General features: G+C 38.0%; 1 protein-coding gene across 3 annotated transcripts in view; it reads left to right on the top strand.

The window, feature by feature from the left end:
- ENOX2 (ecto-NOX disulfide-thiol exchanger 2) overlaps positions 1 to 23,052 on the top strand; it is an 82,543-nt gene that overhangs the window by 46,092 nt on the left and 13,399 nt on the right. For all 3 annotated transcript variants that reach the window (XM_018044265.1, XM_018044264.1, XM_018044266.1), the window contains exon 7: positions 5,302 to 5,416. In XM_018044265.1, coding sequence (XP_017899754.1) covers positions 5,302 to 5,416 — 115 coding nt within the window. The remainder of the gene's footprint in view (positions 1 to 5,301; positions 5,417 to 23,052) is intronic.

The raw sequence follows: 23,052 nt of genomic DNA, 5'->3' as shown, positions 1-23,052 counted from the left end.
ATACTGCAATCTTTATAAGTAAAACTACTGACAGTGGAACATAGCTCATGGCCTTGCTCTAGCATGGTATTCCCTAAATGTAAAAGATTTCTTCTGCTTTATATTGGTGCCTTTTTAAATCATGGCATTAAATTTGTTTTCACCTCTGTGTACTTTCACTTGATGACAGGCAACACTGAGGACTAGAAGGCAGTATCCTATAGAAAGTGACAGAACTGTCCTCTTAAATCGGGGCTGCCTCTTAGAACCCCACAGAGAATCAGAGCATCTCAGTGACTTAATCAACTAAACTGGCTTTTTCTTGATGTAGGCATCAAAGCTACAACTCCTAAGCTAGGGGTTTCATCAAGGTAGAAGAGTCTGACACTGAACCTTTTCTACCAGTTGCCTTGGGGAATAAACCAGCTGGTGACCTCCTCATGACACAGAGTACCTGTTCTTTGTCTCATTATCATCCTCCTTACAGCAGCCAACACTGTCTCTGGTGAGAGAAGGTACGGAGTAAGAAGAAAAAGTCCCCACTTTCAGGGAGCTAAGGGCACTCTCTCTGGCAGCATCTACCAGGCAGACTAGTTTGATAATGAGTCTTTTTCGTTGGTTTACTTTCCTGATTTATGTGTGTGAGGCTTATGCTGATATAATTTGAAAGGATAATAAAAAAGAGAAGGCTGAAGTCCCTCCCCGTAATAAGAGTTAGCATCTTCAGTGACTTTACTGACAGTTCTGAGTGTTATGGGAACCCTTTTTCTATGAAATCATTGAAAACCTGTGTATTTCTCTTACTGAGATCCTGGCCTACATTACAAGTTAGGTGGTATTAACATATAAGAATCTAGAGCCATAGTGGTAGGTACTGGAAGATACTCCCTTGCATTGTCCCTGATGTGAGATTTTATATCATTGGACCAGAGAAAAGGGACATGGTGATTACATACTATTAATAGCATGCTCGTGAAGTGAAATACTGTGATTGCTAAAATCATTCCAAACTCTGAAGACCTGGCTGCAGATAAATGTTCAAGTCATCTGCATACCCTCATTTTAGGACCCATTTGCACTAACACTAGCTTTTGCTTTCAGCCATCAAACCACATACCAACAAAATTTGGATCAACCAAGTTTGTATTTCCATTATGTAGCATACAATAGACATTGATTAAGTGCCTGTGTTTGTGCTTTGGTTGATTGGCTTGAACGATATCTCAGAATCAAATTTCTACATATGCATAGGAGTTATCTCCCTCTCATCTGCCCTTTTGCCACTACTGTTAATGTTCAAAGTCTGGGTAAGTACAATTTTGTAATGCAATTCATAAGGAACTTTGCTTTTCTTATAGTTATATTCCTGTCAAAAAACATGAGTAAGATGAATTTAAGTCCACATAAATTTCTTGGAAACTATATAGTTAGATAATTAATGTTCAATGATTTATGATTTGCCTACGTTATGATAAATCAAAATGTCAGCTGGAACCGAGATGATTCTTTTCATGCATTTTCCTCTGTCTAGGTTTTTTGTTTTATTCTATGTTGAAAATGCTTTGTCCTTCATTGTGGAACAGTATGTGAATATCTAAGCTTCACAAAAAGTTACCACATGGAGAAGGAAATGGCAACCCACTCCAGGATCCTTGCCTAGAAATTTCCATGGACAGAGGAGCCTGATCGGCTACAGTCCATGGGGTCACAAAGAGTTGGCCACAGTTGAGCGACTGAGCACAGAATAGACTCAAAGGCATCATAATGCATTTTGAAAAGTCACTAACAGTTCACTGTTTAAATAAAAATATCGCAGGTCTACTATGGGCAACAAAGTGTCACTGTTTAAATAATAATATCGCAGGTCTACTATGGGCAACAAAGTGGTGTAAAAACCTTAGGAGGGCTGTCTTACCTTTTTTGATGTACTCTATCAGTGACGTGACCCAGTCAATTTCAGGTAGAGATTTACAAATGAAAATTTCTGGAAAATGTTTTTGCATGCCATTGCCACTCATTTTGCTTCCCTGGTGGCTCAGATGGTAAAGAATCTGCCTGCAATGCAGGAGACCTGGGTTTGATACCCTGGGTAGGGAAGATCGCCTGGAGAAGGGAATGGCGAACCACTCCAATATTCTTGCCTGGAGAATTCCAGGGACAGAGGAGCCTGGTGGGCTACAGTCCATGGTGTCGCAAAGAGCTGGGCGTGACTGAGCAACTTTCACTCACTAGAGAAAGTGTAAATTCCTTGGATTGGCCACTCATTTGGCTTCAGTGATTCAACAGTCAGGATGGGAAAAGGGGCAGATCTAAGAGGCAGCTATTTTTCTTGCTGCCTACACTTCAGGGACTCAAAGTCCTCCTGCTGCCTGCTCCTGTGTCCACACTAGGTAGAGTGCCTTCCTTAGGTAAATGCCACCTTTCAGTTCTTCACTCTGAAGGTATTCGTTAGGGCTTGATTCCAAAAGTAGAGCTTTTTTGATCTATCACAGAATATAGAAAATAGGCATCTTAGATATCAAGTGCTTTAATGGTAGGGTTTTCAAAGTGTTAAAATCTCATTTACTTTACTTACAGGTGGTGTCATTTACTGAATGCCATCCCTATGTTTACTGTCATCTGGTGCCCTATAACTGCTATTGTTCTCTTTGCTTATTTATATTTATAGAAAAGTAATGATATGGGCCTTAGTTTCTATGTAGCTAAGAAGGATTGGCTAGTGGTTAGAGGGTGCTACACTTTGCCACTTTGCCTGTCTGGCTGAATATCTATCTGAGAGCAAGCTTCTCCTTAATTTTTCTTCCCCTTTCATTATCAGCCAAAGGAACTAGTAATTCTTATTTTTGAAGTATTTTGAGGCATTGAGGTAAAATTTGCCCTTAGGTCCATTATTTTTCTAGGGATTTTTTGAAGCTGGGAAAGTTCTCTAGATAAGCTGTATCACTTAGTTATTGAACAGTTTATACTTCTAAGAAGAGGTTACACTTTCTTGCCCAGCTGTAAGCAGAAAAGATGCTTTGCAGATGCCGAGCAGCTGCAGGGCGTGTTTTAGCTATCAGATCTTCCAGCCCTGGGACATTGCCCTAGAAAGAGTACAATTTACTCTTCAGAGAAGCACAATAACTTCCCCAGAGTTAGACAACATGTCTGTGAATTGAAAGTTAGTCTCTGCTTATACCCTCTGACAGTCTACATTTTTGTTAGGCACCTAGGAGAGCCACGACTTTTCCTGATGAAGTAAGTTGTACAATATTCGAATTTGCCAGTGTCAAACCTCATTGTGATCACCTTTCCAGTAACAGCTCTTTGATAACTGAAATCCAGACTCCTGAGATAGAATGAATTCTTAGAAATGAGCAATTTCGTTACTGTTCTCTGTGCAATGAGTTTGAATAAGACATAGTAAATCTCTCTCTTGACACAGTCCTCTAAAGTTCATTTTTTCTCAAGCAAGTCATTATTTTCTTCTATTTTAGGTAATGCCCCTGCAGCACATGGAGGATCCTATGTTAGTATTTCTATTTTTTCTGTTTTTCCCCATTACCTCTTAGCTATCAGTGATAATACTGAATAGCTCACTTTTTAATAGGTTCTTTTATTTATATTTAGTGTAAACTTACCTTGATATAGAAATTTTTTCCTGATAAAAGGAATGAAAAGGGAGAAAGGAGAATATTAGTTGAAGTAGTGATTAACTGTAGCATTAATTATTAAGAAATCCATTTGAAATATTTATAATCTCCCTAAATGGAGGCAATTTTCACCAGACAGCTTTGGACATTTCCTGTATTATGGCCCAATTAGGGCTAACCTAGGCAAAGATTTCTCAGCTCAGTGTGGAGGAGCCCCTGACAGGCATCAAGTGGCCTCTAAATGATTGCAAAACTGTTCAAAAATAGAGTTCTCATACATGAATTTTTTGAAAAAGTGACTTTTCCAATATTATCTCAGTCATTTCCATTGTTCTTCATACCGGATCTGTTTATATCCAGTAACACATCCCTTCAGCCTGAAGAACTTTCTTCAACTTTTCTTCTAGTGCAAGTCTTTGGGTGATATATACATTTATATTTGTCTGAAAATATATTAAATGTCATCTCTATTCTTGAAAGAATCTTTCTCTGAATGTAAAATTCTGAATAAATAGATATTTTTTATTTCTTCCTGCGCTTTGCACTTTTAAGACTTGTTTCCCTAACTTCTGGCTTTTACTGTTTCTGAAAGAAAGTTCTTGCGGGTATGTCAATTAATTAAGGGTTTTACCTGCTGATCGTGAATATTTTGCTTTTAAGTCTTTGGATTCTCTTATATTCTTTTAAAGATTGTTGATTTTGTTTTAGTGGTCAGTTTACTTCATTGAACATAAGCTAGGAATTGTCTCTCTTTGATGGCAACTCAAATCTCAGCTGAGTTTTTCACCTAGGCTGTGTAGTTTGGAATCTGCTCTGTGCTTTCATGGTTCAGGGATCATGAAGAATTTGAACAGTTTTTATACACAGAATTTGGATTCCTCTCTCTTTGGCTGACTACTTTCTGGGATCCCCTCCTCACTTTCCAGTGGCTGTCCAGTGGTGCCCTGAACTCTCTCTATTTCTTTAGGATATAAAGCCCGTGGATATTCTATTTAAAAGTTAGCCACGCTGTGAGGTTCTAGCTGTAGTCTGCTCTCAAAATAGAAGTCCCTTTAAAACTGGAAGACCCACATGCTTCTTCCAAGAGTCAACTCTTCTTCAGAACGTACCTGCTTTTGTTCATCCTCTAATGCCATCAAGTATTTAGGGAATTGGTTTGGTTTTTTGTTGTTGTTATTATCCAGGGAAGGGTTGATCTGGTAGGAGTTCAGTCCTAACAGCTCATTTGTCACTCTAAACTACTAAACCTGCAAATGTTTTATTAAAAGTTGTGTTGAGTAAGACTATAAGGGGAGAGGAAAGAGGATGGAAGGCAGTGAAATCAAAGGATTTGACGTGGGAAGGTGAACATGGCAGAACCTTAAGGGAAAGTCCAGAAATCCATGTGAGTTAGAGATGGAAGGTGTTTTGTGATCAACAGTTCTGTCTAAAATGGGAGGGATTCAAGAATCGTCAGCTGCTAGAGCTCTGGTTATAGAAGGAGAGCCTATGCAGGGCAGAGTGCACAAAGTTTGCTTTGTCTATTGAGACTGTCCTCAGCCTCAACGTGCCCCTTTGCCTCTGCCTTAAGACCACTCCAAAGTTTTGTTACCCATTTAAAAAGACCCTGCTTTCCCTTGTCCTTAATTCTGTTTATTTCCTCAACATTTTCAAGACTTTCCCACCTAAAAAGCATGCCTTTTAACCTTAGGAAATTCGCAACATACATAATGATGAATTAATGGGAATCAGGCGAGAAGAAGAAATGGAGATGTCTGATGATGAAATCGAAGAAACAACAGAAAGAAAAGAAACTGAAGAATCAGGTAAAGAAAATCCTGCTTTGCTTTATGTAACTAACACCTACTGAGAGGGACGATGCTTAAAACCATTAACCACTGGGAAGGCATAGGCACAAACCCATCAGACTGGAGCCAGCTAAAACCAATCTGTGAGGCCACATAAGTACACACTGGCTGAATGTCAACTATGTGGCTACAGGACTTTTTATAGTCTTAATTTACCCCCATTTTCCATCATTAAAAGTAGACTTTTTATCCTAGGAGCACTGGATATTTAGGCATCTTTGTTCTATATTTGACCTTGCTTTATATGTTCTACAGTAGAAACCAGAAAATGGCTTATGTATAAATAGCCGAGCTTTTAGGAAAAATAACTAGATATCTATATCACTTATACTTTACACCAAAATTAATAACAAGTGGATTGAAGATTCAAATGACAAAATCTATATGTAGCAAAAGAGATTTTGGAAAATGTAGGAGTTGGTTATATAATTTGGGTTGAAGATCTCCAAAGATAGAAATCATAAAATATATTTTTGATAAATGTATCTGCATAAAAGTTAAATATTTCTGTTTAAAAATCACAGAGTTAAAGAAACAATCTACAAACTAAGCAGAAATATCTACAATATATGAGTCTGCCTATCCACTGCTTTCCATTGTGGTTACTTTGAGGCTTATCAGGAACCAAACAAGGGTCTACAAACAGCTGTCTGGGTAAAGGTTTTTGCTGTTACCTAACCTAGTCAGGCCCTCACTGCAAGGTGATGGCCATGGGATAAGTCCCCAGAGGAACTCAAGTGGCAAACCTGGTGAACAGTATAGCAAGAGCACCCTTCAGTTCCATAACAAACTGTCTTGGAAAGGGGATTGCTATGGGAGAAACGAAAATCTCAGCTAAAAGACCAGCGTCTTCAGATAAACCATGCTAGATAATCTTAGCAGTCCATAGGCACATCAGACAGGACACTGGACTAAAGTTAGAACACAGGGAGTTCTAACCCCAGCTCTGCCTTTCTTGACCTAGGAAGGCCTTCTTCCTCAGTGAGCCTCAGCTTCCATGTTTATAGGAAATACATTATAAAAAACATCTTAATATAGATTTTGTAATGGTTACGTGAATTCCTTCATTCCTTTATTAGCCATTACATTCCAAGAACTGTGCTAGACATTGGGGATATGGTAGCATACCGCCCCTACTATGTGTATGTCTGTGTGTCTGTGTGAGAGACAGAAAACAGATAGATTACAATGCAAATTAGAATTTATTGGTGTTTGCATATTGAAGTGAGCAGCTTTAGCCACTTGCCCTAACCCAGAATCTTCACTCGTAAGGAAAAGAAAAAGCACCATTCAGACTGTTTTTAAAGCATTCATTAGCTGTTATATCTGAATCTCCTTTATTTTTGCCATATGTTAGATCCCTAAACATATAAGTGTCCATATATATTAAATAAACCCTTCACAATCAGTGGATAAGTAACATTTTCAGAACAGGGAACTAATAACTGCAAACACATACTATAAACTTATAGCCAGAATAAACCAAAAAAATGTAATAATAATTGAACTACTCAAATGATCTAAGTGTTTAACTGAGATATTTTATAGCTGATTAATCTTTGACTTGTAGGATTGCCTCCACCTCAATGTGTGTAGTATTGTATACAGTGTTAATCCACTGTTACCCTGAAATGAATGCAGCGATAAGTTTGAGCATCCACTTGATAAATTGCTGAGTTTGAGGAGTTATTTGGAGAGGAGAGGGGTATATGGGAGATTCAGATTGAATGTACTTACTAGGGTTATATAATTGCATTTTTCTCTGTATCTCTTTTGAGTTAAAAGCTGTATTGGCTACTGCACAGAATCTTATTCGTTTAGAGACTGGAAACTCCCTGACAGATCATCTTATAGCTATTTTCCTTCCTGTTCCACATGCCAGGATGCTGCTTTGTCAAATAAAGCTATCTACAATAGACTTAATGGAGCTTACCAAATAGCTTTTCTCCCAGAAGGTTTCAATTCATTTTAATTCAAGGACTTTTGTGCATTTTTCTTCCCCTCGATCGTACCTAATTTTGTTATCACATGTCTATAGTACTCAACTGCAGAAATCCTGCTCAGTATGAGCCAATGAGCAGGGCCTCCATTTTTATCTCAATCAGCTGTATGTTTTAGTTATTGCTTGGCTCCAATTAAAAGCTTAAACAACTAGATCTCAAAGGCTTTTTTCCCTCCCTCTCCATGCTACCAAACTTGAATTTCAGGAGCCTATAGCATGCTTTTAGTTACAATTATTTCCCAATGAAAGTATGAGTCAAAGCTAGCAGTCTGTCACCTTTACTTGAAGTGCCACGAAATTTCTATTCTGTGAGATTCTCTATGCTAGCTAACCTCTATTTGTGATTCAGAACTGGAAATACTCTTGCCACGGAAGAAAGGACTGCTGTGCTCAGAGCAATGTGTTGAAGAGGGAGAATCACATCAAAGCAAATCATGATAGTGTGAAACTATTTCATTCTATTGTTAGCCATGATGGAAAGTACATGTACTCAGTAAACATAATAGCTATTCCCTTTCGGTATGTATCTTCTGCTTTCTTCACTTAAACTGGTGGTTTTCAGATTTGGTGTGTGTGTGTGTATATATATATATATATATATACACATATATATATATTTTGGTGTGTGTATACACACATACATATATAAATCATTGGGCTACCTTTTAAAATTCAGACTTCTGGGCTGCAGAGTCTGATTCAATAGGTCTGTAATAGAGTTTGGGAATCTAAATTTTATCAAGCATCCTGAATGATTTCTATGATCATGGTCCAGGAATTTCATTCAGAAAACATTGACTTAGACTAATTCTCCATTGTTCTAGCCAAAGTTTTCTCTTCAGTTGATATCCAATCTCCTTCCTTTTCTCCTCCTATATCCCATTATTCTCACTTTAGGAGTTGATCAATTAGTTAACAAGCATTATGACATAAAACCTGATAGGTATAAAGATGTAATATATGTAAATACACATAAAATGTAAGAAATACCACTTGGTGCTGACCTGGAAGATACTGATTAGAATGCAGCAAGGGCAAGAGATATTAGTGTGGGCCAGATTAGTCACCGTCAGTGAAAATTGATTAAGGCCTTGAAAGTGAACAAGTTTGGATGAAAGGCAAAAAAAGTAAGAAAGCATCTTGATGAAGAGAGGGAAAAGGCAAAGGAGTAGAGCTTAAAGAGGGAAATAAAGATGATGTGTAATAAGGGTATAAAAGATTGAGTGGGCAAGATAGGTCTAAACCATGGGGGACCATGAATGCCAAGCTTAGTATAGTAGGCAATATGTCACTATAAGCATGTCTCTCAATCATGGCATTTGTATGATAAAACCAACATGAATTATGTATTTTAGGAGATAATTTTGGATTGAGAAAGATAAACCAGAGACTTTTATAGGAATTGAGATATAAAATGATAAAAATTGGGAATAGTGAAGGCAACAGGAACTGAGAAAATGGTAGAAGAAAAAAATATAACAGAGAGTATGAGATTAAAGATGCCAAGAATCATTTGGGGGGAAATAAGCTAAAATCTTGGGTGCCAGATTGGATGTAGATGATGAAGAAATAAAAGAACTCAGAGTGAGCCTAGGTTTTCTAACCTGAGAGAATAGAAGGTTGGTGACTGTATTAGTTCGCTAGAGCTGCTATAACAAGTACCACAAACGAAGTGGCTTAAACAACACAAATTTATTGTCTCACATTTCTGGAGCCTAGAAATCTGAGATAAAGGCTCTAGCAGGGATGATTTCTTCTGAGACCTCTGAGAAAAATCTGTTCCATACTTCTGCAGCTTCTGATGGTTTGCTGGCCATCTTCAGTATTCCTTGGCTTGAAGATGCATTAGCTCAATCTCTTCCTGTTCACATGGTATTTCCCCTGTGTGCATGTCTGTCTCTGTGCCCAAATTTCCTCTTTCCATAAAGACACCAGTCATATAAATCTATAAGCCTGACCTAATGACCTCATTTTAACTTGATTACTTCTGTAAAGATCCTGTTTCCAAATAAGGTCACATTCTGAGGGCTGCAACATATCTTTTTTAGGAGAACAGATTCAATGCATAACAGCAGAACCGATAGAAATGGACTGATGGATGGGACTTCTTTGCAGAATATAATGAGATCAGCTTCAGATAGTAGGTTGTTGCCATGCTGTGCTCAGTTGCTAAGCCTTGTCCAATCCTTTTGTGACCCCACAGACTGTAGCCCACCAAGCTCCTCTGTCCATGGGATTTTTCAGGCAAGAATACTGAAGTGGGTTTCCATGCCCTCTTCTAGGAGATCTTCCCAACCCAGGGATCTAACCCACGTCTCTTATGTCTCCTGCATTGCAGGTGGATTCTTTACTGCTGAGCCAGTACATCTTTGCAACCCCATGGACTGCAGCACAGCTGGCTTCCCTGTCCTTCACCATCTCCCAGAGTTTGCTCAAACTCATGTCCATTGAGTTGGTGATTCCATTCAATCATCTCATACTCTGTCACCCCCTTCTCCTCCCGCCTTCAATCTTTCCCAGCATCAGGGTCTTTTCCAATGAGTCAGTTCTTTGCATCAGGTGGCCAAAGTACTAGAGCTTCAGCATCAGTTCCCCATGAACTATAGCCTGCCAGGTTCCTCTGTCTATGGAATTCTCCAGGCAAGAAGATTGGAGTGGGTTGCCATTCCCTTCTCCAGAGGTTCTTCCCGACCCAGGGATTGAACCCGAGTTTCCTGCATTTCAGGCAGATTTTTTACTGTCTGAGCCACCAGGGAAGCCCAGGAGGTAGTTAGAAGATAAATATAAATGATTTGTATACAAATCAGGGTTAAAGAAAGTAGAAGGAAGAGAAGATAGTATTGATAGTACAAAGGTGTTGGCTGAAGTCTGGAGGATATAAATAAATGAATGTGAAAGACAAGTGAGAAAGAAGAGCAAAGGACTGAACACAGAACTTCGAGAACTACCCACAGTAAGGAAGAAGGAAAGGAAGAGGAGTTTGCAGAAGACTTAGAAAAAGAACAGTCTGAGAAGCTGGAAGAAAACTAGAAAAGCTTTGGATTATAGAAGCCACAAGAAGAATTTATAGAAGTAGGGAGTAAATAACATTAGCAGATATTATGAAGAAGAGAGGGTAACACTGTTGAGCAAGAGCTATTTTAGTAGAGTGATAGAGGTAAGGGCCAGAACATATGACAAATAAGGAGAGAAAGTAGACAAAGACCACAGGTCCCAAAGTTGGTGATGGTGGTGGTGTAGTCACTAAGTTATGTCCAACTCTTGTGACCCCGTGGACTATAGCCCACCAGGCACTTCTGTCCATGAGATTCTGAAGGCAAGAATATTGGAGTGGGTTGCCATGCGCTCCTCCAGGGGATCTTCCTGATCCAGGGATTGAATCCAGGTCTCCTGCTTTGCAGGCAGATTCTTCACAACTGTGTCACCAGGAAAGCCCACGAAGTTGGATATTGAGCAAAAGCAAATACAGGCTTTTTAAATGGGAACTATAAGTGATGACAAAGTTAAAGTTAAGTTGTTGTTTGTCATTCAGGAGAAGAGAAGGAGGCCATGGAGAGTGTGAGGTTGAAGATGCTTGTGAATGAAAGTACTTATGGATGATTATGGAAGTGAAATCCTAGAGAAGAGTAATGTGAAGTGATCTGAATTCAAATGAAGTTTGCTTTAGAGAGGGGAGAACCCTCTTCCTCTAGGATAAGAGAAATGAAGCTAAAAGTATATATGCAGCCCATATAACAAGAGATTGGTCATCTGTGGATAAGAGAAATGACTTGGAACAAAGACCATGAGGAGAGAGGAGCAGATCTGTAATAAATACTCTGAGCAGTATGGAAGGAAGAAATCAGTGAGAGGTGAGCGATCCATCAGCAAGGGCCAGCATGAGTCTCTATGGACTAGAACTGCCCAGCTCTGCAACTTCGCATAAAAGTCCTCTGCAGCTCAGGATGACTAGCAGAGCAAGTTGAGTCAAGTGACCATGAGTTAGGAATTGGCATGGTAAACCTGATCAAAGGTTTTCAGGTACGTGAAGGAATAAGAATTCCTGAGGAGTATGCGGCAGAAAGCAAAGAGTAGACTGGGTGAAGTTGGCCACTCCAGGGCATAAAGATCCCAGCAAGGAAAAAGATCAGAGTCTCAGGGTGATGAGGGACCATGACATAACTGATGGATGAACACACTGTGTTTAAGAGGGGAGTGTAGAGATCTCAGAGGAGAAACAGTGAAATCCCAAGTGTGTCCATGCTGGCAAAAGTCTGACTGAAGTACTGACCTGCAGAGAAAAAAAAGCAAGGCTTTTTGAAGTCAAGAGACTCACTTGAGATTTTGTCTGAACTGGCCTTCATGGGTCGTGCTCATATCTCCCACTTTTTCTTCCCACTCTTTGTTTTGCTTTTTTCTCTTTGTGAATCACTCCATCTCGAGCTTCTTTTTGAACCTTGAGAGGAGTGTTGCTCATTTTTCCTTCTATATTTTGGTAACACTTTTTAGCATCTTTCTTCTAAAATATGGTAACATTTTTAGCATCTCCTTTTTTATGATTTTTTATTAGAGTATAGTTGCTTTACAATGTTGTGTTAGTTTCTGCTGTACAACAAAGTGAATCAGTTATACATATACATATATCCCCTCCCTCTTGAGCCTCGAGCCTCCCTCTGACCCCCACCCCCATCTTACCCTTCTAGGTCATCACTTGTAATGCGGCTTTGTAAGGGTGGCTGACTCTCCAAGTTTACTTCCATTAATTTTTGTTTGTTTGCGCTTTTTGTACCATTGAAGAACCCTAGGTATAATTTTTTTCATACCTAAAAGCACAAAGTCCTTTCAGATCTTTTGTTGTAGAAAAACATGTCTGTGATTTTGCTCCAAGTGGCTCCTCTAAAAGGAGGCATTCACAGCTGCCTTCATACTTTCATATCTGCCGTGATGAACTGGCAGCCTTCAGATCTGAGGAGCAATCCCCATAAAGAGAAATTTTTTCCTATATAGGAAATCGTCAAAAAGGAGAAGCTGGGAACTAATGATGGCAGGAAAAGAATAAATTCACTGTACTATACTCTTTAGTATCAGGACTGATGGATTCACCTACTCAAACATATTATTTAAAGGGAATATTGAACTTTTCAATGTTCTGGCAACGTACAAAGAACTCCAACTTCAGAAATAGGCCCAATTAATACTAAGTCTGTGAAAGTAAAGACTTGGTGTCCTCATTAAAATGACAAAAACCTTCACTTTAAAGAGTGGGAAATATATTTTGTAAGTGAGGGCCCCCATTTTCTTTTGCTTAGTGACAGGTCCAAACTGAGGAGATTATTATCTGCTCCCGCTTAGCTGCAACAGTCCATCTCTGCTTATCAGGATGCCCTTTCTCCCAGAGGGGGAAAGCAGTCTTGCCTCCTCATTTTCTCAGAGGGAAAATATTTTCACATTTCAACTGGAGAAGATGCCTCTAACCATTCTCCTAGACCTCTGTCCTCTTCTCTGCCATGTTTCTCTACATGACTTGTAGGACATGAGCGCAATTACTGGCCTGCAGTACAAGAAGAAACAAAAAGAGAAAGATGAAATATCACTATTTTGTATTGAGCTGTGTGGCTTGCCAGTGGACAGACATGCATACCGAAGCAGAAATACCTCACTGTCCATCTGAAGCAGCCACTGGATTTGCAGAGTAACCTCTGTGCTGTTCAGCCTTACTCCAGTTCAAGATGCTATCACTGATACTGACCCAGCGAAGCAAATCAAATATTTCTTCCCCTGTTTGGCAGATAGTCAATGTCTCTTTTTGCATCCAGTTCCAAATATATAGTCATCTTCATCTTTAGCATCTAATAAGGAAATGGTTCAGTATTCTTACCTGGAGAATTCCATCGATAGAGGAGGCTAAGCAGGCTAGTCTATGGGGTCGTCAAGAGTCGGACATGACTGAGTGACTGACACTTTGGTGTTGTGATTATTAAGAACACTGCCTGTCTGAGGCCAACTATCCCAGCCACTGGGAAGATGGCAAGGATAGATATTATTTGGCGTGCTGTGAATCCAACTTTCACTTCAAAGACACAAAATCTGTGTGATTATGGCAACAACTAAAATCAGTAATAAAACCAAACATAAAATGAATGTATTGTGCCAAAGATCTCTTATAAATTTTTAAGCAAAAATGCGAGGTTTGAAACTGCTATATCAAGATAATTACATGGCCATTCACAGAAAACAAACGTGGACACTGAGAACATGTCTCAACACTACTCTGGTGAGAAGGCATTTCTCACCAGATCCTGCCTATCACATCGTCACTCTCTTCTTTGGATTGTTGTTGTTGTTGTTCAGTAGCTAAGTCATGTCCCACTCTTTGCGACCCTATGGACTGCAGCACGCCAGGCTTCCCTGTCCTTCACTATCTCCTGGAGTTTGCTCAAACTCATGTCCATTGAGTCAATGATGCCATCCAGCCATCTCATCGCTCTGTTACCCGCTTCATTTGATCACATCAGCCTTCATCAATAACTAATTATTTTAGGATAACCCTCAGATTCACGGCATTGAATTAAACCCAGCACTTTCCTATAGGCAGCTTTTTTTTCAGGAATAGGAAATGTTTTCACCCTTGAAATATAGTTTTCTTCTATATACTTCATCTTTATAAAGCACAACTTCTTTTTGTTCATTATGTACAGGGTGAATCTTGTCTTTGCAACCCCCTTAGAAAACTATTCTTCCACCATTTATAGCTAATAATCTCGAAGATTTGATTTCAATTACTTTTTTTACTACCTTCTACCAAAAGTTACTTCCCATAGGTAGCTGAGAAAATTCACACCTTTGTCAAACTGTATAACATTATTTGTTTAATTATTTATTCATTTTATTCATTTATTTCATGTCTTTTTTGGCCGCACTGGATCTTCATTGCTGTGCACAGGCTTTCTGTAGTTGCAGCGAGCAAGGGCTACTGTTTGTTGTGGTGCACAGGCTTCTCACTGCAGTGGCTTCCCCTCTTGCGGAGCACAGGTTCTAGGGCACGCAGGCATCAGCAGTTGCAGCACACAGGCTCAGTGACTGTGGCTTGTGGGCCCAGTAGTTGTGCAGGCTTCAGTAGTTGTGGCACACAAGCTCAGTAGTTGAGATGCATGGGCTTTGTTGCTCTACAGCATCTGGAATCTTCCAGGACCAGGGATCAAACCCATGTCCCCTGAATTAGTAGCTGGATTCTTATCCACTGCACCACCAAGGAAGTCCCAAATTATCTTTTAACATTCTTATACATTTAATGTACAGATTTGTAATTTTGACCCATTTTGATGATACCTCTTTTCTGAACTCTATATTCTGTTAGGAATCAAAAAGGGAATAAACTACAAATATGTCCATGAATTTGGAGTGTAAACAATAGAGATGAGTGGAATCTCATTTTTTACCATAGTCATAAGCCTGGAACTTGGAAGGAATTCAATAAATGTTTGTCGAATGAATGAAAATCTTCTCATTAAATATTTTGAAGTAGTTTTTATGATTTTTGATCTTGAAAAATATGCCATAACCATAAATAAGTTTAATCTTGGTTTCCCCATGTGTCTTAACTTTAATTTTTAGATCAGTTTTAGGTTCATAGCAAAATTGAGCAGGAAGTACAGAGTTCCCAAATACTGCCAGTCCCCATATACATACAGTCTCCCACTATCTACATCCTGCACCCCAGAGGTACATGTATTACAGTAGCCGAATACATCCTCATCACCCAAAGTTCATAGTTTGCATTAGAATTCACTCTTGGTACCCATTTTATGGTTTTGGAGAAATATACAAAATGTATGTGTGTACACAATTGTAGTATCATACAGAATAGTTTCAGGGACCTTAAAATCTTCTGTGCTAAACCTATTCATTCTTCCCTCCACCCAAATACCTGGTAACCACTGATTTTTTTACCGACTCTATAGTTTTTCCCTTTCCAGACTGGCATATAGTTGGGAACATATAGTATGTAGTCTTTACAAATTGACTACTTTCACATAGTAATATGCAGTTACATTTCCTGCATGTCTTTTCGTGGCTTTGTATCTCATTTCTTTTTAGTGCCACTTATTATTCAATTTTCTGGACATATCACAGTGTATCAGTGGTTAGATAACTACTAAAGAACATTGTGGTTGCTTCCAAGTTTTGGCAATTATGAATAAAGCTGTTGTAAATATGTACGTGCAGGTTTTTGTGTGGACATAGTTTTTAGCTCATTTGGGTAAATACCAAGGAACATGATTGCTGGACCATATCATTAAAGTCTGTTTAGTTTTGTAAGAAACTGCCAAACTGTCTCCCAAAGTGACTGTACCATTTTGCATCCTCACAGCAATGAAGGAGAGTTCTTATTTGCACCACATCCTCACCAGTCCTTGGTGGTATCATTGTTTTGGATTTTGGCAATTCTGGTATGTTTCTAGTGATATCACACTCCTGTTTTAATTTGCAATTCACTGACGACATATGGTGTTGAAATCATTTCATATGCTTACTTGTCATTAGTATATCTTTGGCAAGGTGTCTGTTCAGATTTGTAGCCCAAATGGGTTGTTTGTTTTCTTATTGTTGAGTTTTGAGAGTTCACTGTATATTTTGGATAACAGTCCTTTATCAGCTGTGTCCTTTGCAAATATTTTCTCCTCAGTCTATGGCTTTTCTTCTTGATATTGTCTTTCACAGAGAAGCTTCTATTTTAATTAAGTCCAGGTTATCAGTTATTTCTTTCATGGATCATCCATTTGGTGTTGTGTCTAAAAACTTATCACCATACTCAAGGTCAGCTACATTTTTCTCTTATGTTATCTTCTAGGAGGTTTATAGTTTAGGATTTTTCACTTAGGTCTATAATCCATTTTGACTTAATCTTTGTGATGTCCAGTTGTTCCAGCATGTTTGTTAAAGAGTCTATTTTTGCTCCATTGTATTGCCTTTGCTCCTTTGGCAAAAATCAGTTGACTCTATTTATGGGGATCTCTTTCTGGACTCTCTAATCTATTTAATGGATCTATTTGTCTTTTCTTTCACCAACACCACACTGTCTTAGTTACTATAACTTTCTGTTAAGCCTTGAAACCAGGTAGCATTGGTCTTCCAACTTTATTCTACTCTTTCAATGTTGAGTTGGCCATTCTGGGTCTTTTGCCTCTCTTTATAAACTTTAGAATCAGTTTGTCAATATCCACAAAATAACTTGCTTGGATTTTGATTGGGATTGTATTGAATCCACAGATCAAGTTGGAAACAACTGATATCTTTATGATATTGCCATCCTATCCATAAACATAAAATCTCTCCATTTACTTATTTTTTTATTTCATTCATTTTTTCACTTGAATTCAATGTGAATTGAATGATTTCCACTCATTTTCAACCTGAGTTTTGTAGTCTTCTTCATATAGATCTGGTATGTATTTTGTTACATCTCTACTTAAGTATTTCATTTTTGATGTGCTAATGTAAATAGTGTGTCAGTCACTCAGTCGTGTCCGACTCTTTGCAGCCCCACAGTCTGTAGCCCACCAGGCTCCTCTGTCCATGGAATTCTCCAGGGAAGAATACTGGAGTGGGTTGCCATTATATATTTTCATTTTAAAATGATCAAGGGCATTAGACTATAAAAATAACACATTTTAAAAATAGTCTATACTGGAAAATTATCTCCTTTTCTTGTCTGACTGAATTATCTGGGACTTCCAGTACAATGTTGAAAAAAGCAGTGATAAGTGGTGGCATCCTTGCCTTGTTCTTAATGGGAGTGATTCGAGTTTCTCTCTATGATATATGATGTTAGCTATATATTTTTTGTAGATGTTTATTATCATATTGAGGAAGTTCTCTATTCCTAGTTTACTGAGATTTTAAAATCATGGATGGGTGTTGGATTCTGTGAAATACCTTTTCTGCATCTATTGATACTATCGTGCAACTTTAACCTCTTTAACTTGTTAACATAATGAATTACATTAATTGATTTTCAAAGGTTGAACCAGCCTTGCATACCCAAGATGAATTCCACTTGATTGTGGTATATTTCTTCCTATACATTCTTGCACTTGATTTACTAGTATTTTGTTGAGAATTTTTACATCTATGTTCATGAGAGATAGCAGTCTGTACTTTCTTTTCTTGTATGTCTTCATATGGTTTTGGTATTAGGAAAATGCCAACTTCATATAATGAGTTAGGAAATGTTCTCTGTTTCTATCTTCTGGAAGAGATTGTAGAAATTTTGTATTATTTTCTTCCGTAAATAATTCAACAGTAAATTTATGTGGGCCTAATATTTTCTACTTTCAATTCAGTTTAGTCTCTCAGTCGTGTCTGACTCTTTGCGACCCCATGAATTCCAGCACGCCAGGCCTCCCTGTGCATCACCAACTCACAGAGTTCACTCAAACTCATGTCCATCAAGTCAGTGATGCCATCCAGCCATCTCATCCTCTGTTGTCCCCTTCTCCTCCTGCCCCCAATCCCTCCCAGCATCAGGGTCTTTTCCAATGAGTCAACTCTTCGCATGAGGTGGCCAAAGTATTGGAGTTTCAGCTTCAGCATCAGTCCTTCCAATGAACGCCCAGGACTGATCTCCTTTAGGATGGACTGGTTGGATCTCCTTGCAGTCCAAGGGACTCTCAAGAGTCTTCTCCAACACCACAGTTCAAAAGCATCAATTCTTCGGCGCTCAGCCTTCTTTACAGTCCAACTCTCACATCCATCCATGACCACTGGAAAAACCATAGCCTTGACTAGACGGACCTTTGTTAGCAAAGTAATATCTCTGCTTTTCAATATGCTATGTAGGTTGGTCATAACTTTTCTTCCAAGGAGTAAGCGTCTTTTAATTTCATGGCTGCAATCACCATCTGCAGTGATTTTGGAGCCCCCAAAAATAAAGTCTGACAGTTTCCACCGGTTTCCCCATCTATTTGCCATGAAGTGATGGGACCAGATGCCATGATCTTCGTTTTCTGAATGTTGAACTTTAAGCCAACTTTTTCACTCTCCTCTTTTACTTTCATCAAGAGGCTTTTTAGTTCCTCTTCACTTTCTGCCATAAGGGTGGTGTCATCTGCATGTCAGAGGTCATTGATATTTCTCCCAGCAATCTTGATTCCAGCTTGCGTTTCTTCCAGTCCAGTGTTTCTCATGATGTACTCTGCATATAAGTTAAATAAGCAGGGTGACAGTATACAGCCTTGACGTACTCCTTTTGCTATTTGTAACCAGTCTGTTGTTCCATGTCTAGTTCTAACTGTTGCTTCCTGACGTGCATACAGGTTTCTCAAGTTTCTCAATTATTAATTACTGATCCAATTTTTTAAAGTGATAGAGGCCTATTCAGAGTGTCTACTTCTTGTGTGTGCATTTTAACAGATTTCAAGGCCCATTTCATCTAGGTTATCAAATGTGTGGACTATGTACTATGTACTGAACTATGGACTAGTTCAGTTCAGTAGCTCAGTCGTGTCCGACTCTTTGTAACCCCATGGACTACAGCACGCCAGGCTCTCCCAAAGCTTGCTCAAACTCATGTCCATAATATTCCTTTATTATCCTTTTAATATCCATAGGACCTATAGTGATATCCTCTCTTTAATTTTGGACATTAGTAATTTGTGTTTTCTCTATTTTTTTTCTTAGTTAGCCTGACTAGAGGCTTCTCAATTTTATTGATCTTTACAGAGAACCAGCTTTTGTTTTCACAGATTTTTTTTCTATTGAGTTCTTGTTTTCTATTTAATTGATTTCTGATCTATTTTTACCATATGTTTTCTTCTGCTTACTTTAGATTTAATTTGCTCTTCTTTTTCTAGTTTCCTAAGGTGGAAGCTCAGATGATCAATTTTAGATCTTTCTTCCCTTCTAATATAGGTATTCAATGCTACAAATTTCCCTCTAAGCATGGCTTTCACTGCTTCTCACAAATTTTGAGAAGTTGTCTTTTTTATTTCCATTTAGTTCAAATATTTTTAAATTTCTCTTGTGATTTCTTCTTTGACTCATGTATTTTTTAAAAGTGTGTTGTTTGATCTCCAAGTATTTTGGAATTTTCCATCTATCTTTCTGTTATTGATTTCTAGTTTAATTTCATCGTGGTTGGACAGCATACCCATTGTGATTTGCATTCTTCTAATGTGTTTAGATGTGTTTTATGGTGAAGAATGTAATCTGTCTTGGTGAATGTTGCATCTATGCTTGAGAAGAATGTATAATCTGCTGTTAAATGAAATAGTCTATACATGTCAATTATATCCAGTTAATTGATGGTGCTGTGGGTTCAACTGTGTCATTACTCATATTCTGCCTACTGGATCATTCCACTTTTGATAGAGGGGTATAAAGTCTCTATAATAGTGGATTCATTTATTTTTTTGTTACAGTTCTATCAGATTTTGTTTCACTTATTTTGATACTCTATTGTTAGGCTCACACACATTGCTTGTTATGTCTTTGTGGAATACTAATGCCTTTATCCCTATGTAATGCCCTTCTTTAGTCCTGATAATTTTCCTTGGTCTGAAGTCAACTCTGCCTGAAATTAGTATAGCTACTCTTACTTTTTTTTTTTTTTACTAGTGTTAGCATAGTGTATTGTTTAACATTCTTTTACTTTTAATCTATATGTATTTTTATATTTTAAATGTTTCTTAAAGATACCATTATAGTTGTCTCTTGTTTTTTTCTTACTCTGACAATATCTGAATTTTAATTGTTGTATTTAGACAATTGATGTTTACAATAATTATTGATGTAGTTGGATTAACATCCACCATATTTGTTATTATTTTTTATTTGTTGCTCTTGTTCTTTGTTTTTTTTTGCCTTCTACACATTTCTAGTTCCTTGTGGTTTTAACTGAGCATTTTATATGATTTCTTTTTACTTCTTTCTTAGCATATTGGTTATAATTCTTTTTTTTACTTTTTTAGTAGTTGCCCTAGAGTTTGCAATTTACATTTACAACTAATAAGTCCACTTTCAAATAACCCTATACCAATTTGTGGCCAGTGCAAATATGTTATCATAATATAATCCCAATTCCTTCCTCCTATTCCTTGTATCATTGCTGTCATTAATTTCACTTATACATAAGCACACACACAAGCATACATAATTGAATGCGTTGTCACTGTTACTTCAAGCAAACTACTATCTGTTAGATCAAGTAAGAATAAGAAAAATTAAAGTTTTTATTTTACCTTCACTTACTCCTTCTTTGATGCTCTTCCTTTCTTAATGTAGATCCAAGTGTCTGACTTATGTCATTTTCCTCTGTCTTAAGAACTTCTTTTAACATTTCTTGCAAGGCAGGCCTAATAACAACAAATTTTCTCAATTTTTCTTCATCTAAGAAGGTATTTATCCTTTACTTTTGAAGAATAATTTCACAAGGTACAGAATTCTAAGTTGGTGGATTATTTTTCTCTCAGCACTTTGAGTATTCTCTTCATTCTATTCTTGCCTACATGGTTTCTGAGGAAAAGTAGGATATAATTCTTATCTTTGCTTCTCTATAGGTAAGGTGGCTTTTTCCCTCTGGTTTCTTTCAAGATTGTTTTTTCTCTTTAATTTTCTGAAATTTAAATATTACGTGTTTTGGCATTTATCCTGCTTGATGCTCTCTGAACTTCCTGGATTTGTGGTTTTGTATCTAGTATTAATTTAGACATATTCTCAGTCATTATTCTTTTACATATTGCTTCTGTTTCTCTTTTTCCTCCTTTCATTCTCATTATGTATACATCTTTTGTAGTTGTCTTACAATTCTTACATTTTCTTTTCTTTGAGGGGGTTGATTTTTTTTTTCTTTTTGTGTTTCAGTTTAGGATGTTTCTATTGTCAACTCTTCCAGCTCAAAAATTCTTTCCCCAGTCATGCTCAGTCTACTTAGTAAGTCCATTAAGGGGACTTTTTATTTCTGTTCATGTATTTAATCTCTAGCATTTCTATTTGATTCTTTCAATTTCCATCTCTCTGCATACAATATCCATCTATTCTTCCATGTTGTCTACTTCTTGTATTAAAACCTGTAGCATGTTAATAATAGTTGTTTCATTTTCGTTTTTGGCCATGCCTTGTGGCTTGTAGGATCTTAGTTCTCCAACTAAGGATTGAAGCTGGGCCCTCACAGACTCAATTGAGAGAATTTATTGAAAGCATGGAGTCCTAACCACTAGACCGTCAGGAAATTACCAGTAATAGTTGTTTTAAATCCCTACTCTGATAACTCCAACATTTCCGCCATATCTGACTGTTTCTGATCCTTGCTCAGTCTCTGCAAACTATGTTTTTTACTTTTTAGTATGCTTTGTAAATTTTGCTGAACTCTGGACATGATGTACTAGGTGAAAGGAGCTCTGTTAAATAGGACTTTTTTGGTATGGTGGTAAGTCGTGGTGAGAAGAGAATCATTTTATAGTCCTATGATTAGGTCTCAGTCTTTTAGTGAGCCTGTACCTCTGAACTTCATAAGTGGTCCTCAGTTTTTTCTCCCTACTTAGGTGGGACAGAATGGCTAGAGGGAGCTGGAGCTGGTTGGTTCCCCAGGTTGGTTAGGCTCTAGTACTACTCCGGTAGGTTAGGTTCTGGTAAAATAATTTCTTCTGAAGGCAATTCTTTTACAGAAGAACATGATGCTCTGGAATATTTCAAAAGGGTTTCTTTCTCCCCTCCCCTGCTGGAGGCACATAGGAATTTTTCTCCAGTGTTCACTCAGGACCAGGTGGAGCTTCTGTACATGAGACTCACAAAAGCGTAGGAACCAAGCTATGACTGGGTCTCCCTGGACTTTTTATCTCTCAGACTTGTCTACACTGAGCCTCCAGCAAATTGCCAAGTATAGTTTAGGTTTTCCTACCTTGTTACTGTTTCCTGTGACATCTGCTGATGGCTTTCTGGTTTGGTAAGTTGTGATCCTCTGTATTCACCTGTTGTCTTTCCAATTGGAGGTGTATGAGTTTGCATTGTTACTTCATTTCTCTGTTGTATCAAAGAAAAGTTGTTGATTTTTTTCAGTTAGTTCAGCTTTTTACTTGTTGTTAGGAGAGAATGGTGACTTCTAAGCTCCTTACATGCTAGACCATAAACTGGAAGTCTTTTTTTTTAATGCCTCACCACATGGCTTATAGGATCTCAGTTCCCTAACCAGGGATCAAATCTGGGCCCTCAGCAATGAAAGCACAGAGTCCTAACCATTGGACCACCAGGGAATTCCCCAGGAAGTCTTGTGTCTTAAGTTTTACATTTACCTTTCCTCTATAGGACCAGAGGAAGCTGCATTAAAAAGCTGCATTTTTTAAAAAACAACTGTAAGCAAAATTATTGAGTGGACAGTCATCAGTTCAAGACAATTAGCCTTCTATTTTATTATTACGGACTCATCATTTGCTGCATTTCAAGTAAAAGTAACTGATGTTACCTAGAAATACTTTAGTGATGTTTAGAGAGAGGAATTGAAACATGATGGGGACTTTTGTGTGTTGGAATTCTGTGTTTGTTTACAAAAATGTCTTTGTGCTTTTGTATCCATCTCTTCCTATGATAGCCAACTCAGACCTAGAGTTTCTCATTGAGA

Source organism: Capra hircus (assembly GCF_001704415.2).
Source record: "Capra hircus breed San Clemente chromosome X unlocalized genomic scaffold, ASM170441v1, whole genome shotgun sequence".
Lineage (NCBI taxonomy): Eukaryota > Metazoa > Chordata > Mammalia > Artiodactyla > Bovidae > Capra > Capra hircus.
This window is presented reverse-complemented; position numbering and strand designations above follow the sequence as displayed.